This window comes from Berghia stephanieae, chromosome 2 (assembly GCF_034508935.2).
Source record: "Berghia stephanieae isolate SIO BIC M18660-M18661 chromosome 2, UCSD_Bste_1.3, whole genome shotgun sequence".
NCBI lineage: Eukaryota > Metazoa > Mollusca > Gastropoda > Nudibranchia > Aeolidiidae > Berghia > Berghia stephanieae.
This window is the reverse complement of record NC_088361.1, coordinates 67,983,595-67,997,941: the sequence shown is the minus strand read 5'-3', so window position 1 is coordinate 67,997,941 and position 14,347 is coordinate 67,983,595. Positions and strand designations below refer to the sequence as shown.

Here is a 14,347-nt window from a genome sequence, read left to right as displayed (position 1 = left end):
AGTTGAGTACCAGAGGAGAATGAACCTGACACTATAGAAGGTGGGCACCAGTGGGGAGTGAACCTGGGAATCAGGGAATTGCACACCAGTGGGGAGTTAACCTGTGAATATCTAAAAAAGGATATCAGTGGGAAATAAATCCGGCTTCAACTCCCAATGGTATCCATCTCCCTTTAGTCCCAGATTTATTTCCTACTGATATCCTTTATACATATTCCCAGGTTAACTCCCCACTGGTGTGCATTCCCTGAGTCCCAGGTTCACTCTCCACTGGCGCCCACCTCCTATTGTGTCAGGTTCATTCTCCTCTGGTACCATACTTTCGTATTCGGCTTCAATTTTCAATGTTATCCATGTCCCTTTAGTCCAAGGTTTATTTCCCACTGATATCCTGTTTACATAGTCCCAGGTTCACTCCCCACTGGCGCCCACCCCCTATAGTGTCAGGTTCATTCTCCTCTGGTACCAAGCTCTCATATCCGGCTTCAACTTTCAATGGTATTCATCTCCCTTTAGGCCCAGGTTTATTTCCCACTGATATCCTTTTTACATAGTCCCAGGTTCACTCCCCACTGGCGCCCGCCTCCTATAGTGTCAGGTTTCTCTCTCCCCTGGTACCCAACTCCCAAATCCGGCTTCAACTCCCAATGGTATCCATCTCCCTTTAGTCCCAGATTTATTTCCTACTGATATCCTTTTTACATAGTCCCAGGTTCACTCCCCACTGGCGCCCACCCCCTATAGTGTCAGGTTCATTCTCCTCTGGTACCAAGTTCTCATATCCGGCTTCAACTTTCAATGGTATCCGTCTCCCTTTAGTCCCAGGTTTATTTCCCACTGATATCCTGTTTACATAGTCCCAGGTTCACTCCCCACTGGCGCCCACCTCCTATAGTGTCAGGTTCATTCTCCTCTGGTACCAAACTCTCATACCGGGCTTCAAATTTCAATGGTATCCATCTCCTTTAGTCCCAGGTTTATTTCCCACTGATATCCTTTTTTACATATTCCCAGGTTAAATCCCCACTGGTGTGTAATTCCCTGAATCCCAGGTTCACTCCCCACTGGCGCCCACCTTCTATAGTGTCAGGTTCTTTCTCCTCTGGTACCAAACTCCTATAGTTTGGCTCGGATACCCACAGTTATCCATCTCCTGGTGTGCAATTCCCTGACTCCCAGGATCACCCCCCACTGTTGCCAAACTCCCATAACTTTGCTGGATATTGTCAGGTTCAGCACTAATTCTTTTTTACGAAACCGGCCGATAACCTTAGTCTCAGGTTCACTCCCGACTGGTGTACACTTCCCTGAGTCTCGGGTTCACTCCCCACAGTTGTCTACTTCCCATAACTTTGCTGGATATGGGCGGGTTTCGTAAAAAAGCACTAGTTCTTTTTTACGAAACCCGCCGAAACCCAGTCCCAGGTTCACTCCCCAATGGTGCACACTTCCCTGAGTTCTAGGTTCACTCCCCACTGCCACCTACTTCCCATAACTTTGTCGGGAATAGTCGGGTTTCGGCAGGTTTCGTAAAAAAGACACACCCATAAAAATGCAATGTCTGAAAGTGGTAAGGAGTCGGAGTCTGGACTTCTAAAACCGACTCCACCCTCAAACAACCGACTCCGACTCCGACTCGCCAGCCCTGGTTTTTATGGGGATTTTGTTGTTTTTTTGTGATACTCTTAACAAGTGCTTAATGGTATTGCGGTTGGGCAAGTTTGGAATGTAACTACATATGAGCTATTATAAGTTGATTTGTGCAGTATTGTTTTGTCACTTAAAGGACAAGGTTGCAATTTTTCGTTATTATTTTTCAATTGGGGGCTGTTGATAGGTCATCAGCAGATGGAAATGTAGATGCGCTTTTCTTTTTTTTCCAAAATCGTCATTAATGCTTCGTTTTAGTGTTTTTGGATATTTTTTATATGGAAATCGTATTCTGATTGAATTGGTTCTTATCTTTGTTGTGTTCACTTGTAATCACAGCTAATATATTTATTAAACACTTTTTGAGACCGTTTCATCATCTTCATTTTTAATGGTACTAGAATTAAAATGACTTAGTTTGTCATGAGATTCAAAAACAGCAGTAGTCAGAGAGTCAGTAGATGTGTATAGTTACTCCCACAATTTTCATATTTATAATAATAATATCGTTCCTGTCCATGAAGGCAATTTTTCAATTGATTTTAGAAGCATTCATCTGAAACTGACCATCAAGCTATTGGTTGGCAAAACAGATTGAGAGTTTAGAATGATTATGATATGGAGTAAACTGTTGGTACAGAATTTGTATTATTAGGAATGTGTATTGTGGAATGTTGTTTAGAACAATTAAAAGAATAGTACATGAAAGATTATGCAATTTCTTTCATTCTGTTTTGAATAGCTATTTCACAATCTTTGATTCTTCAAAATTTATAAGAAAAAATAATTCCCTTAACTTTTTACGGGTGTATTTTTAACAAGGTTTTGAACAGGATTTGAAACATATGCTAGTTCCGGTTCAGCACTTACTTTTGACTAAAGGTGCTTTCTACTTAATATAAATTTCATAATTAAAATTGTCTAAGCTCCATTTTATTTTATTATTTTTAAAATTTCTTTTCTTTTCTCTGTTGAGGAAGTTGATTTGACAGAAAGTATATTATATTTTTCTTAAAAGTAAATAGATTGCATTTTTGTGGCATTCAATTGGTTCTAAATGTACTTTGTGCCCTTTGGTTTAAGTTCCGGTACATTTGTGTCTGTTAGAATGATATTCTCTTCCTTTAAGCCATTGTGGCCAATTGTCCCGATGAAATTTGATGAAGTAGGCAATCTGGAGAAAAAGAGGAGCAAAAATTGAACTGCTAACATGCCTGGATATAACTATAACTCTTGCATGTTCCAGGATTATGATTTTTTTTTGACAACAAAGTAAAACAGTAACAGTATGGCTCTAGATCTAGATTTTATTTAGTGATAATCCAGACATACTGTCATTTTGGCTCTTGATGGTAGTGCACATTAGGGTGTCCCATTCTAGCTCTTTGAAAAGTTGATCGACCGCTATGCTTTAAATTAAGGATTTTTATTTTTTTTTGGTTTGTTTGTGGTTTGTTTTTTGTTATTTGTTTGTTGGTTTTTTTGGGGTTGGGGGGGGGGGGGGGGTTTTCATTGTTTTTTTTTGTTTTTATATTTTTTAATGTCTGTTCTTCGAATATGTTTACTTTAATAGTTAGCCATTCAACTGTATAACACTTTTGAGTGATGAGGGTAATGATTTATCCAGTGATGCCAAAACTCCAGTTTCACAGGGGGAAAATCCAGTTTGTAGCAAAAATTTTCGTCAAGGATACCCCAACCACCGCTACACACAATCATCAACCACTATACTACAATCACAAATTTACATCCGATTCACAGATACTACCACAATCTACCACATCACTCATCATCACTACCATACGCTACAACAACCACAATCACATCATCATCACTACCACTATACGCGCAACCATACACAACATCATCACTACTAACACTACATACTAACACACTATATCACTACATACTACTAACATACTACTACACATCATACATACTACACTACTACTACTACACACTACATACTACTACTACTACTACTACTACTACTACTACTACTACTACTACTACACTACTACTAACTACTACTACTACTACTACTACTACTACTACTACTACTACTACTACTACTACTATACTACTACTACTACTTACTAACTACTACTACTACTACTACTACTACTACTACTACTACTACTACTACTAAACTACTACTACTAATACTACTCTACTACATACTACTACTACTACTACTACATATTTACTACTACTACTACTACTACTACTACTACTACTACTACTTCTACGACTACTATACTACTACCACTACTACTGCTTCTACGACTACTATACTACTACTACTACTACTACTACTACTACTACTACTACTACTACTACTACTACTACTACGACTACTACTACTACTACTACTACTACGACTACGACTACTACCTCCACCACATCAACATCATATCACAACTACTTTACAATCGTCGTTACTACCACATCATCATTACTTCCGATGCTATTACAGCCACCACCACATCATCATTACCATTACTATTACAGTCACCACCACTCCATCATTATAACTACTATTACTACTAAAACCACCACCCATGTTTTATCATCAGCACCACCACTCATACAACTACCACCATTAGGTTTTGGAGCTTTACGTCTTTTAAAATAAAGGGACTCTGGGGTGGTATTTGGTATCGTGATTGCATTTCAATTAGTTATGTACTTAGAACTTAACGATATGTAAACACAATACCAAACACAATCATGATTCCCTTTTCTTTTATGCGGAAATTCCTCTTTCGGCATTGAAATTCCCCCGAGTGGTGTCTGAAATTTTAAATTAGCGTCTCTGTTTATCCTTAACTCCCTCCTTACCGATCATTTTCAGTATTTTCCCAAAAACGGCAGGGTTACCCACCAGAAAAAAATTTTAATTCCTTTTACATTTTATTTTAATAGACTTGTTTTATATTTATGAGCACTAAGCACGACCGTTAGGCATAGAGTAAGTGAAAACACTGCTCGCTGTTTATAAGTGGGTTTCGTGTAATCTTTTGACTTATTAAGTTTGCAAGCAATGAGGTTATTTTGCGTGTTTATGCAAACCGCACGCACTGCTGACATAAAATCAATTTTAATTTCTTACAGCTCTGAATTTACACTACCTACCAGACTATAAGTGACACACGTCTGGTCGAATTTGATGTCGCGGTTATAGGTGACAACATGTTAGTTATTGACAAGTGTCAATGTTGTAATTATTCGTTGTTTGTCGGAAAGGGTGAATGGCGCTATAATGTGATTTGGGGTTTGGATTGTCATTGTCATTCTATTATTGTATGGAGTGACGGAGAGGGTTAATCGTCATTGCCCTAAATATTTACATCATCTGAGACTGATATTGAAGGTTCGTGCGTTGCTAAGCATTAACCAATCGGAATATTCCCTGTATTTAGGTGTGTAGAGGAGGCTATATTGTATATTTAAATAACATCATAAACCACCTTGGAAAAAAAAGATCATATGCACGGCTCATTTTTATTGACTTCTGTTCTGCATTCAAGACAGTTCAACCACATATTATGATAAAAAAGCTTTTAGGTTTATATATGAGCAACTGTATCGTAGATTGAAATTTGGTATTTTTAACAGAGTTCAGTATGTAACATTAAATAACACCTTTTCTATTCTAAAGACATTAAACATGTGAGCCCCTCAGTGTTGTGTTTTGTCACCAACCCTCTATACCCTTTACACAAACGACTACAGGGCTCACTATTATAATACAAAAATGATTGTCTTCTTACTTTGAGGAAGCGGCAAAATCTGTAAACTGTTGTAAGGATATTTTTCTATTAATTAATGTTCAAAAAAGAAAAGAGATGATAATTGATTTTCGGCTATAGGTCAAGGACAGTAAATAATGATAATAGAAAAAATAAAAAGTGGGGCAGTCGAAAATCGAACCCGCAGCACCGAGTTCAAGCCCTCTGGGACAGACGTCTTAACCATTCGACCACGCCATCGACATGAATGACGATGTATATTATGTATACATAGTAAGCTACTAATTCCTTTTACTGATTTATTGTTTGGTTTTGTTTGCTTTTTTATTTGGAGGGGGGGGGGGGGGGGGGGGGGGGGGGGGGGGGGGGGGGAGCCGGGTTCTTTTGTTTTTGAACATATGTTTTCTTTACTTTTACCAATGTTTTATTTATTTTACTTTTGTTTTCACATGTTTATGTGCATTACTAACATTTTCGTATTCTTTTTTTTTTTTATGACGTCTGTTGATTATACACAATATGTCTGGCTATCTTCATTGGTCATTACTCTCAGACGCGTCTGTAAATATAACAGTGGAAGTGAAGCGAGTTGTACGCGACATGCCGAAGAAGAAAATAAAAGAAATTCAAGAAATGAGCAGCTCAATAGCACATCCATTTGTCAAGTTAATTCTTTTTTTTTTTTTAATACGCTGGTTGTTCAAAATTAGTACTTACTTCGTATGTCTCATAATAGGATTCAATAGGCTGATGTCACGTCCGCCCAGCAACCTGCAGCTTGGTGATGGAGATAATGGTGTTCGCCATTGTTCGGATAGTTTAGAACAAGTTACTATGCGTCATTACAAGGGGAGTGACGTCGCGACTGTTGAACCCTATTGTAAAGTTCACACGAGCTTTGGTTCATGGTTATCGGTCTGTGACAGGGATTTTTTAAAAATCATCAAGTCAAAAATGGAATGATTGAAATGTTTATTAAACTAGTTTCAACGAATTAGGCTATAACTAACGTGATTTTCAAATAGTTATATTATGTGCTGAATATTGATTAAGTGCCCGTACTATGGGAGTATAGTGATTTATCCCACTCAATGGGGGTAAGGGATGTTTGTGTGTATGCTACAGGAAATTAAACAAGAGTCTGGATATAATGGCTAAATACATGGAATATTCCGATTGGTTAATGCTTAGCAACCCACGAACCCTCGATTGTAATTCTAGAACTTTTTGCTATCCCATTGTCTTCCTTTTTACTGGCGCGGATATGACATAAATGTGTTGCAAGAGCCGTAAACTATTCCTCCTCCCTCACACTCACAGCTAATTGGGGGAGGAGGTGGGGTTGAATCCAGGTTTAAACCCGAGACGCTAAGATTGATTGTTGTAGAAATTTGTATGGAATTTCAACTCGTTTTATACCAGATATGTTCCTCCTTATTCCTTGTATCTCTTTGCCCAGTTTTAATTCTATGTGTGAGGGGCTTTTTTTTTTCAACTGCGCAGTCTTTGACAGCTAACTGTGTAGTATTTCCTAACTGTTCCTTGCCTTTGGCGTTCGCGTTTTTTTTTTTTATATGACTAATGTTTCCTGATAAGTTTAAGGGCGAGATCTGATTACAGTCGAATAAAAATTTTACTTTTTTTTTTTTTCATAAGTTCATATTGCGATCCATTTTGGTCATTATTTTTCATGATGCAAGCATTTCTTTTATTTTATTTTATTTTATTTATTTGTTTATTTATTTATTGGTTCATGCTATAGACATTCCGTCAGACATTCTTTTCATGCTTTCAGCATTGTTATGAAACGAAGAAGAAACGGGTCGTCATCAGCAATATTCTTTTCTTCTTCATCGCCATATTTTCCTTCCCTCTTCCTCCTCCTTCTATCAGTCATAATTAAATCGGGTTAATAACCACTTTTGTCGATCGATAAGCATCATTTTGTTGTTGTATTAATAATAATGATAATAATAATTATTATTATTATTGTTATTATTATTATTATTAATAAAAATAATAATAATAATAATAATAATAATAATAATAATAATAATAGCTATGAATAATGATAATAATAATAATAATAATAATAATAATAATAATAGCTATGAATAATGATAATAATAATAATAATAATAATAATAATAATAATAATAGCTATGAATAATGATAATAATAATAATAATAATAATAATAATAATAATAATAATAATAATAATAATAATAATAGCTATGAATAATGATAATAATAGTAATAATAATGAGACAGTGAGAATTCGCATAAAGTCAACTTCTCTTTTTGGTCACACATTCTCTGTTCTTTATCCACTGATAATGGATTAAAAGTTAACCTTGCATGTCAAACAATCATTCTGCTCCGGCGTTATTTACTTTATAACGATTCCACTGTAGTAATGATCATGGTGATAATGATATTTACTGCCAGTCCCACTATTATTTCTTGTATAGTCACCCTAGGTGTTTTAAAGGTCACTAAGACACGTTGAGTGAATGAGAATGAGCCGAGTAGATTTCTGTTGACATTAATTTTAATTTGTTGTTCCAATGATTTTCTTTTGCGTAAATGTTGGGTTTAATGTCACGAACTTAGTGGTTAGTGGAATGATTCTCGTGCACTGTGCTATTATTATTTATTATTTCTGTGTTTATTTAATTCTATTATTATTATTATTATTATTATTATTATTATTATTATTATTATTATTATTATTATTATTATTATTATTGTTATTTTTGCTGTTTTTGTTGTCGATAGCTAACCAGATAAAAACCATTGACTTCCATCGCGGGCTAATGAGGTCACTATCTGTGTCAGCTCACCCCCGCCCCCTACCTCCCCCTCACCTTGTCTCTGGTACTCTTAAGGGTAGCCTTGTCTTTATTAGCAGTCTCATGCAGTCCTACTAATTGCCGTTAGGAGCTGTCCGGAGGTCATCTAAAGCATTCTTAAGCCATCCGGAGGACCTCAGACCTGTCCGAAGCTTTCCAGAAGCCGTCCGGAGGGGAGGCCTTCCGAAGGCTCTTCGTGTTTGCATTTCTCTCAATTTGTATTTTCACCCAGGATCTTTTTTATTTATTCAATTTGTCAATGTACAGTAGAATTTTAAAAACTGTATAGAACAAACCTTGACAGATTAGTGAAAGTTTAAACTTTCCTAATACGACCATTGTTTGGGTTTTCCGTCGCCATTTTGTTTTGTGAAGTATTGAAAGCAGTCTTAGGTTTGTTTGTTGTTTTTTTATTTTTCAATTAGGGTTAGATAGAGGTCGGAGGATTTTTTATTTCTATTAGGGCTAGCCATAAGTCTTGGTAAAGGTGCTAGGGTGTTTTTTTTTTTTTCTATTAGGGTTAGTTAAAGGTACTAGGTCTTATTTTTTTCTTAGGCTTAGGTGAGGGAATATTTGACAGGTTTCACTTAGCACGAGGAGCTTTTGGAAGGCCGCCGGCCCCTGGAAAGCTTCGGACAGCCCTTAGGGCATCCGGATCTATTCGACCTATCTAGCCAATTGCAGGTGGGTATAGTCGACGGGCGAGTGGTCCACCAATTGAGCATCGGGACTCCTAATCGATATATCGGTTGAGTAAAAATTTAGGTACTGTCCAAAAGATTAAATAAATGAATATAATGGTTATGTCAATGGTCAATGTACTATTTATCGATCGGTAACAATAATCGTTTTGTCAATGGTCAATGTACTTATGACCAACTGGTAACAGTAATCGAAGCCGTCCGGAGCCTTCAGAGCCGGGGAGATTACCTATTTATTGTCTTCACTATTTCCCTAACTCGTTCAGACCCGAAAGGCCATTGGTATATGGGAAAAGGGCAAGCAATGTTCATACACTCTGTTTACATCCTTCGTCACTCATTATTATGCGGAAGGAATAAGAATGGAGTGGGTCGTTAGACTAGTAACGGTACCAAATGATATATTATTGTGGCACAGCATTGGGTGGTCTAAGTTATGTTACCGTCGCCATTCACGAGCTTGGTGTTCAGGTTTGGAAGCGTCTACAACATGTTTGGTTTGTGTACATCTTTTCTTCGATTGGTAATTTGCGATACGATGTACAGACGTATGGATAGGAGATAAAAACACAGACAAGCCGCAGGCCAAGATGATTATGTTTGTGACACATAATCTTCAAACAGTGTTTGCCTTATATGCCCCCACTTTTCGCCACTGCTACATTCAATGAATGGATAGAGCACACTTTCCTTCCTTCACTTAATAGACCCTCATACTGGCCAAGAAAATAAAATTCCCACCTCATCGAACACATAAACAAAGATTAAGGTATTTGTTGCAAACGGAAAATGTCTCTTTTGACAACTCTTCTTCAACTGGAGCTTCTGTCCAATTGAGGTTTGCAATCAAGAGAAAGATCAACAATCACAAGGCTTTTCTGCAGTTTGGACACACCAGTCTTCCACTGCCACCTTACCAATCTCACCTGAATCCCATTGAATTTATGTGGGCAAATAAAATGAAAAAAATCGCACTGGAAAACAAGACCTTCAAATTGCCCGGGATGCTTTGCAAGAAGTAGATAATTTATGCCTTGCTAAATTTTAGGATTATTTATTGCGGCTGAATAAGAATATTGGCAAAATGAAGGACTTGGTTGCATCCGGCCAATGACTGTCATTTATTTAAACTCCTCGGACTCTGATTGACGCTTGTTTTGTGCGCTGCATACCTATCTTCCTGTCAAAAATAAACCAAAAAAAAAAATTAAAATTAAAAATAAATCAATGCCGATGTAAACATTTCTTTTCGAACACGGATCTTATACGGTAAGCTTAACGTCCCTTTCTAATATATGGCCGATGGCAGTCCCAATCCTGCCACCTGGTTCATTTAATATTCCTTAATCAATATTATGAATCATGAGCACAGCGGGAAAGAATGACATTCAGATATGTACCAACCCATTGATTCCTTAACTCACGATCAGATTTGGGATTTGTTTGTAATGTTAGAGGATCTTTTTGCTATAAAATTATGACTATGAAACTCCTTGTTACACTTAAAATTTAGAAAAGGTAGATAAAAACATAGTCATCAGGCTGCCGTTTTATTGGATCATATAATACTATCATTTTGAGAGGTACTGTGCTCTACCAATGAAAATAACGAGCACAGTGTTATGTTATTTGTCATTAGGGTAAAATTATGTTATTCGGATGTGGTTGAATGGAAACAGCGCCAACATCAAAGGAATTTGCGATTGCACAATATCCGATGGAGGTGCAGATTTCATATTTTAGATTCACGATGTTTTTATTAATAGCTAAAACCGCGTGCAAAGTGTTCACAAAAATCTGCCAGACGGTCGATATGAAATTGAGGAAAGCGCGCGCGCTGAGTTTTGAAACGAACTGTAATAATGCAGTTTCCATTATACACTACTACGTCTTCTTCTTCTTCTTCTTCTTCTTCTTCTTCTTCTTCTTCTTCTTCTTCTTCTTCTTCTTCTTCTTCTTCTTCTTCTTCTTCTTCTTCTTCTTCTTCTTCTTCTTCTTCTTCTCCTCTTCCTCCTCCTCTTCCTCCTCCTCCAAAAGTGATTCGAATCATTTATTAATCCTCGTGATTTTCGTTCAATGAAGAGTCTTGGTCAAGCCGTCAGGCCGTTATCACAAGATCCATTTTGATCATTTTAATTTAGTGTCATATTTGCGCGGATGCTGTCTGGAATCCAAAGTGTTTACATTATTGCAATGTGTATTGGATTAAGAGGAGTAAAAATTCCTGGTCGTTTTCATAGAGGTTTGCTTGTTTTTGTTTCGTATTAAAAATGTTTTGGTTGTTTTTTCTTTGTTTTTGTTTATTTTTTCTTTGTTTTTGTTTGTTTGTTTTTTGTTTTTTGTTTTGTTGTTTTTTGTTTTTTTCCTTTTTAAATATTCTGGTTTCTTTTTTTTTTCCTTATTATTATTTATTATGTTGATTTGGACGAAATATTTGACAATTGTAGGGGGGTGGGGGTGTCGGTGTTTCATATTCGTGAACCATTCGTCCCATTCATTTGGCTGAAAGCTTTTTTTTTTTTAATGCTAGAGTGAGACGACCTGGTTTCGTCAAAGCAATGGCTGGTGACATTAGGTTAGAGGTCGGCAGATTTTTAAAAAAATGTTTTTTGCCCACATTTAATACTATCAGAATTTGAATCGCCTCACATTTTTGAAAGCAGCCGATGATCTTCAACTTTGTTCCTCTTTGGTCTTTCTCGTATCTGAGCACATGTGACCCAAGGGTGCTCATTGGTCCTTAACTTATTTTGTTTTGTTTTTACTTGAGTATTTATATTGCGCAACATCCACTAAACGTGCTCAAAAGGCTTTACACTGAGTCCCTAGTCAACAGCGACACTTTATATGTAGGACGAGACTTGATGTCTGTTAGGCAATTCACCATGTTTTTTTCCTACAGAGGCAATGCTATTAACGGCTTATGTACATTTAGAGAATGTGAGTAAAGAGCTTTTTCCAAGGTCTCAACTTTGCGCCGCTCGGAGCGAGACTCGATCCCAGGACCTTCCTGAGGCGAGTGTCATACCACTAGACCACATAGCCGCATAATATATGTAAACCCTTGTAGCTCCTAGTCTAGAGAATATTCACATCCGTGTGGCATTCTTGAAATTAAAAATATTTCCAGCTCATCATTTACTATAGATAGTTTACTTGGGAGCTATGACTAAAATTTTATCATTTAAATTGTACACTACTCATTTCAACTCCATCGCCTCGGTATACAAACATGAATTTTCACATACGGTATTCATAATCGACAAATTGTTGGGAGTTTTATTTTAAATTATTATTTTGAAACTTATTACTATTATTATTCGGGTTTAAGTTTTAGCAAGAATACCAAAGTATGGATGATTTCAAGTTGATTAAAATAGCGGAGGGGAAAAATAGGGAGGATTTTACGGGCGGCAAAGTAATCCCCAGATATTGCTTCATGTCCAATTGAGTTTGAATGGCTTAGATGTTTAATTTATAACAATGACCTGGTCCTGGCTTCTCATTCCCATCATGCAAGTGTGTTGCTCAGTTTTGTCATTCTCAGTTTTGCTAAAGGCCGAAACGTTTGTTTTGTGTTGTTCCTTTATATTATATGAGTCACAATGACTCACGTTATCTTTCTCTCCATCTTATTGGCTCATTTAGGGACCTCTAGTTTTTGTCATTCTCATTTGTTTCCTTATAATTATCAATAAATGTATGACCCTTCTTATGATGGACCAAAAATATTGGAAAGAATTCATTTCAATTGTTTTATTTATTTATTTTGGAGATTGTTCTATTTTCACGTTATCTTCATCATATTTTTTAAAAATATTTACAGCACATGGCCGGGTATGGTTTCCTTTTATATTGTATATTTTTTCCGTTTCATGATAATGTATACTCAGACTTATATTTACTATTTGATAAATCAAGTAAAGAATGTTGTTTATAAATACTTTTTTTAAAAAATAGATTATTGTTTTTATTCATATTATTGTGGCTTTCTGTCAAGTCAATTGATTTTTGTCCAAAATCTGGTTTGAGACTTTCTACAAGGATGGCCGTCAGGTGTGTGTGATTGTGTATGTGTGTGTGTGTGTGCGCGCGCGTGTATATGTGAGAATAGAGTGTCTCTCTTTTGAGGGAGATTTCATGCAGGCTTAAGTGTGAGACCGGGATTTACGTTTCTACGAATAATCATCATGCTTTTTTCATGCATAATCGCAGGATCTTGTGACTTAAAATTGTTGCGGGCAATAAATTCGTGTATCTACTAAGTGACCATTAATTTTCTATTTCTTCGGCGTTGAAATCACCTAAACGCTGGGCATGAGCGTCTTAAACTTCTATTATCTATTATAAGATTTCTTTTATTTTAATTTGTTTTTGTTTGAATTTTTTGGGTTTTTGTTTTTTTTTTTGTTTGTTTGTTTGTTTGTTTTTTTCGTCTGAGAATTTAGCAACTCTTTTACCCCTTTTGCATCTTGTAGGTGGTAATTGCTACGTCCATGGTGTGGATCATGCTGGATGTATTCGTCCTCATGTACTTCACAGACTGTACCAACGGGCCTAGATGTAACAATAACGGTCAAGAAACGGTCGTTAAGCACGTGGCCGACAAGTCCAAGAGTGGATTTTTCAACAAGATCTTCCCTAAAGGTAAATATTGCTGTGATTGACTACCTCGATTATAGTTTTGTTTTTGTTTTTTAATTCATTGTTTTTTCTTTGTTTATTGGGGGGTTTTTTTGTTTGTTGTTTTATTATTATTTTTTTTGTTTGTTTTTTTTTTGTATTTGGTCATCGGATCGGCTAATCTTTTTATTATTGTTTTGTTAGCTTTTTTTTTAACCATTGGAAAGTTTCAGAGAGTGTACCTCTATTAGACTGAAGAAAAGAGCTTGGGCGTCACGTTCTGAATATTTTTTTACACGTCTGTAGCATGATAACTGAATTTGATTCTGTATTGTGAGTGTCTTATCAAAATCATTTGAGCATTGAATTATTAGGTTAGTGTCTGAATTAATACTCATTATCTCGGGGTTTATTTGGTGGTAGACCTTGTACCGATTATTTTTTCAAATAGTCTGATATCATTATTTTGAAATATTTCAATCGAATCGAATCAACTACATATTTTATTTCGATGAATTCGCCTTGTTTCCTCAGGCATAAACGGGTCAATTTGATACTTAAATTATATTGTATGTCAGCAAACCATATTGTGCCATAGGCCTTTATTTATAACTAAATTTTAAATAGGTTATTATTATATTATTTTTTTTTTTTCGTTTTATGTTTGCCATTTCGCGGCATGTTAAATTCCTTAATGTGATAATCATGCATGCTTGGTCAGTCATTTGGCAATGGAAAGTGTTTTGTGTAGCGACGTTTTTCTGTCAT

The 14,347-nt window shown here is 36.2% G+C and overlaps 1 protein-coding gene across 4 annotated transcripts in view; it reads left to right on the top strand.

Annotated features, from left to right (window-relative positions):
- Positions 1 to 14,347, top strand: part of LOC144965395 (polypeptide N-acetylgalactosaminyltransferase 13-like) — a 74,402-nt gene that overhangs the window by 8,085 nt on the left and 51,970 nt on the right. For all 4 annotated transcript variants that reach the window (XM_078900696.1, XM_078900695.1, XM_078900694.1 and 1 more), the window contains exon 3: positions 13,435 to 13,603. In XM_078900696.1, coding sequence (XP_078756822.1) covers positions 13,435 to 13,603 — 169 coding nt within the window. The remainder of the gene's footprint in view (positions 1 to 13,434; positions 13,604 to 14,347) is intronic.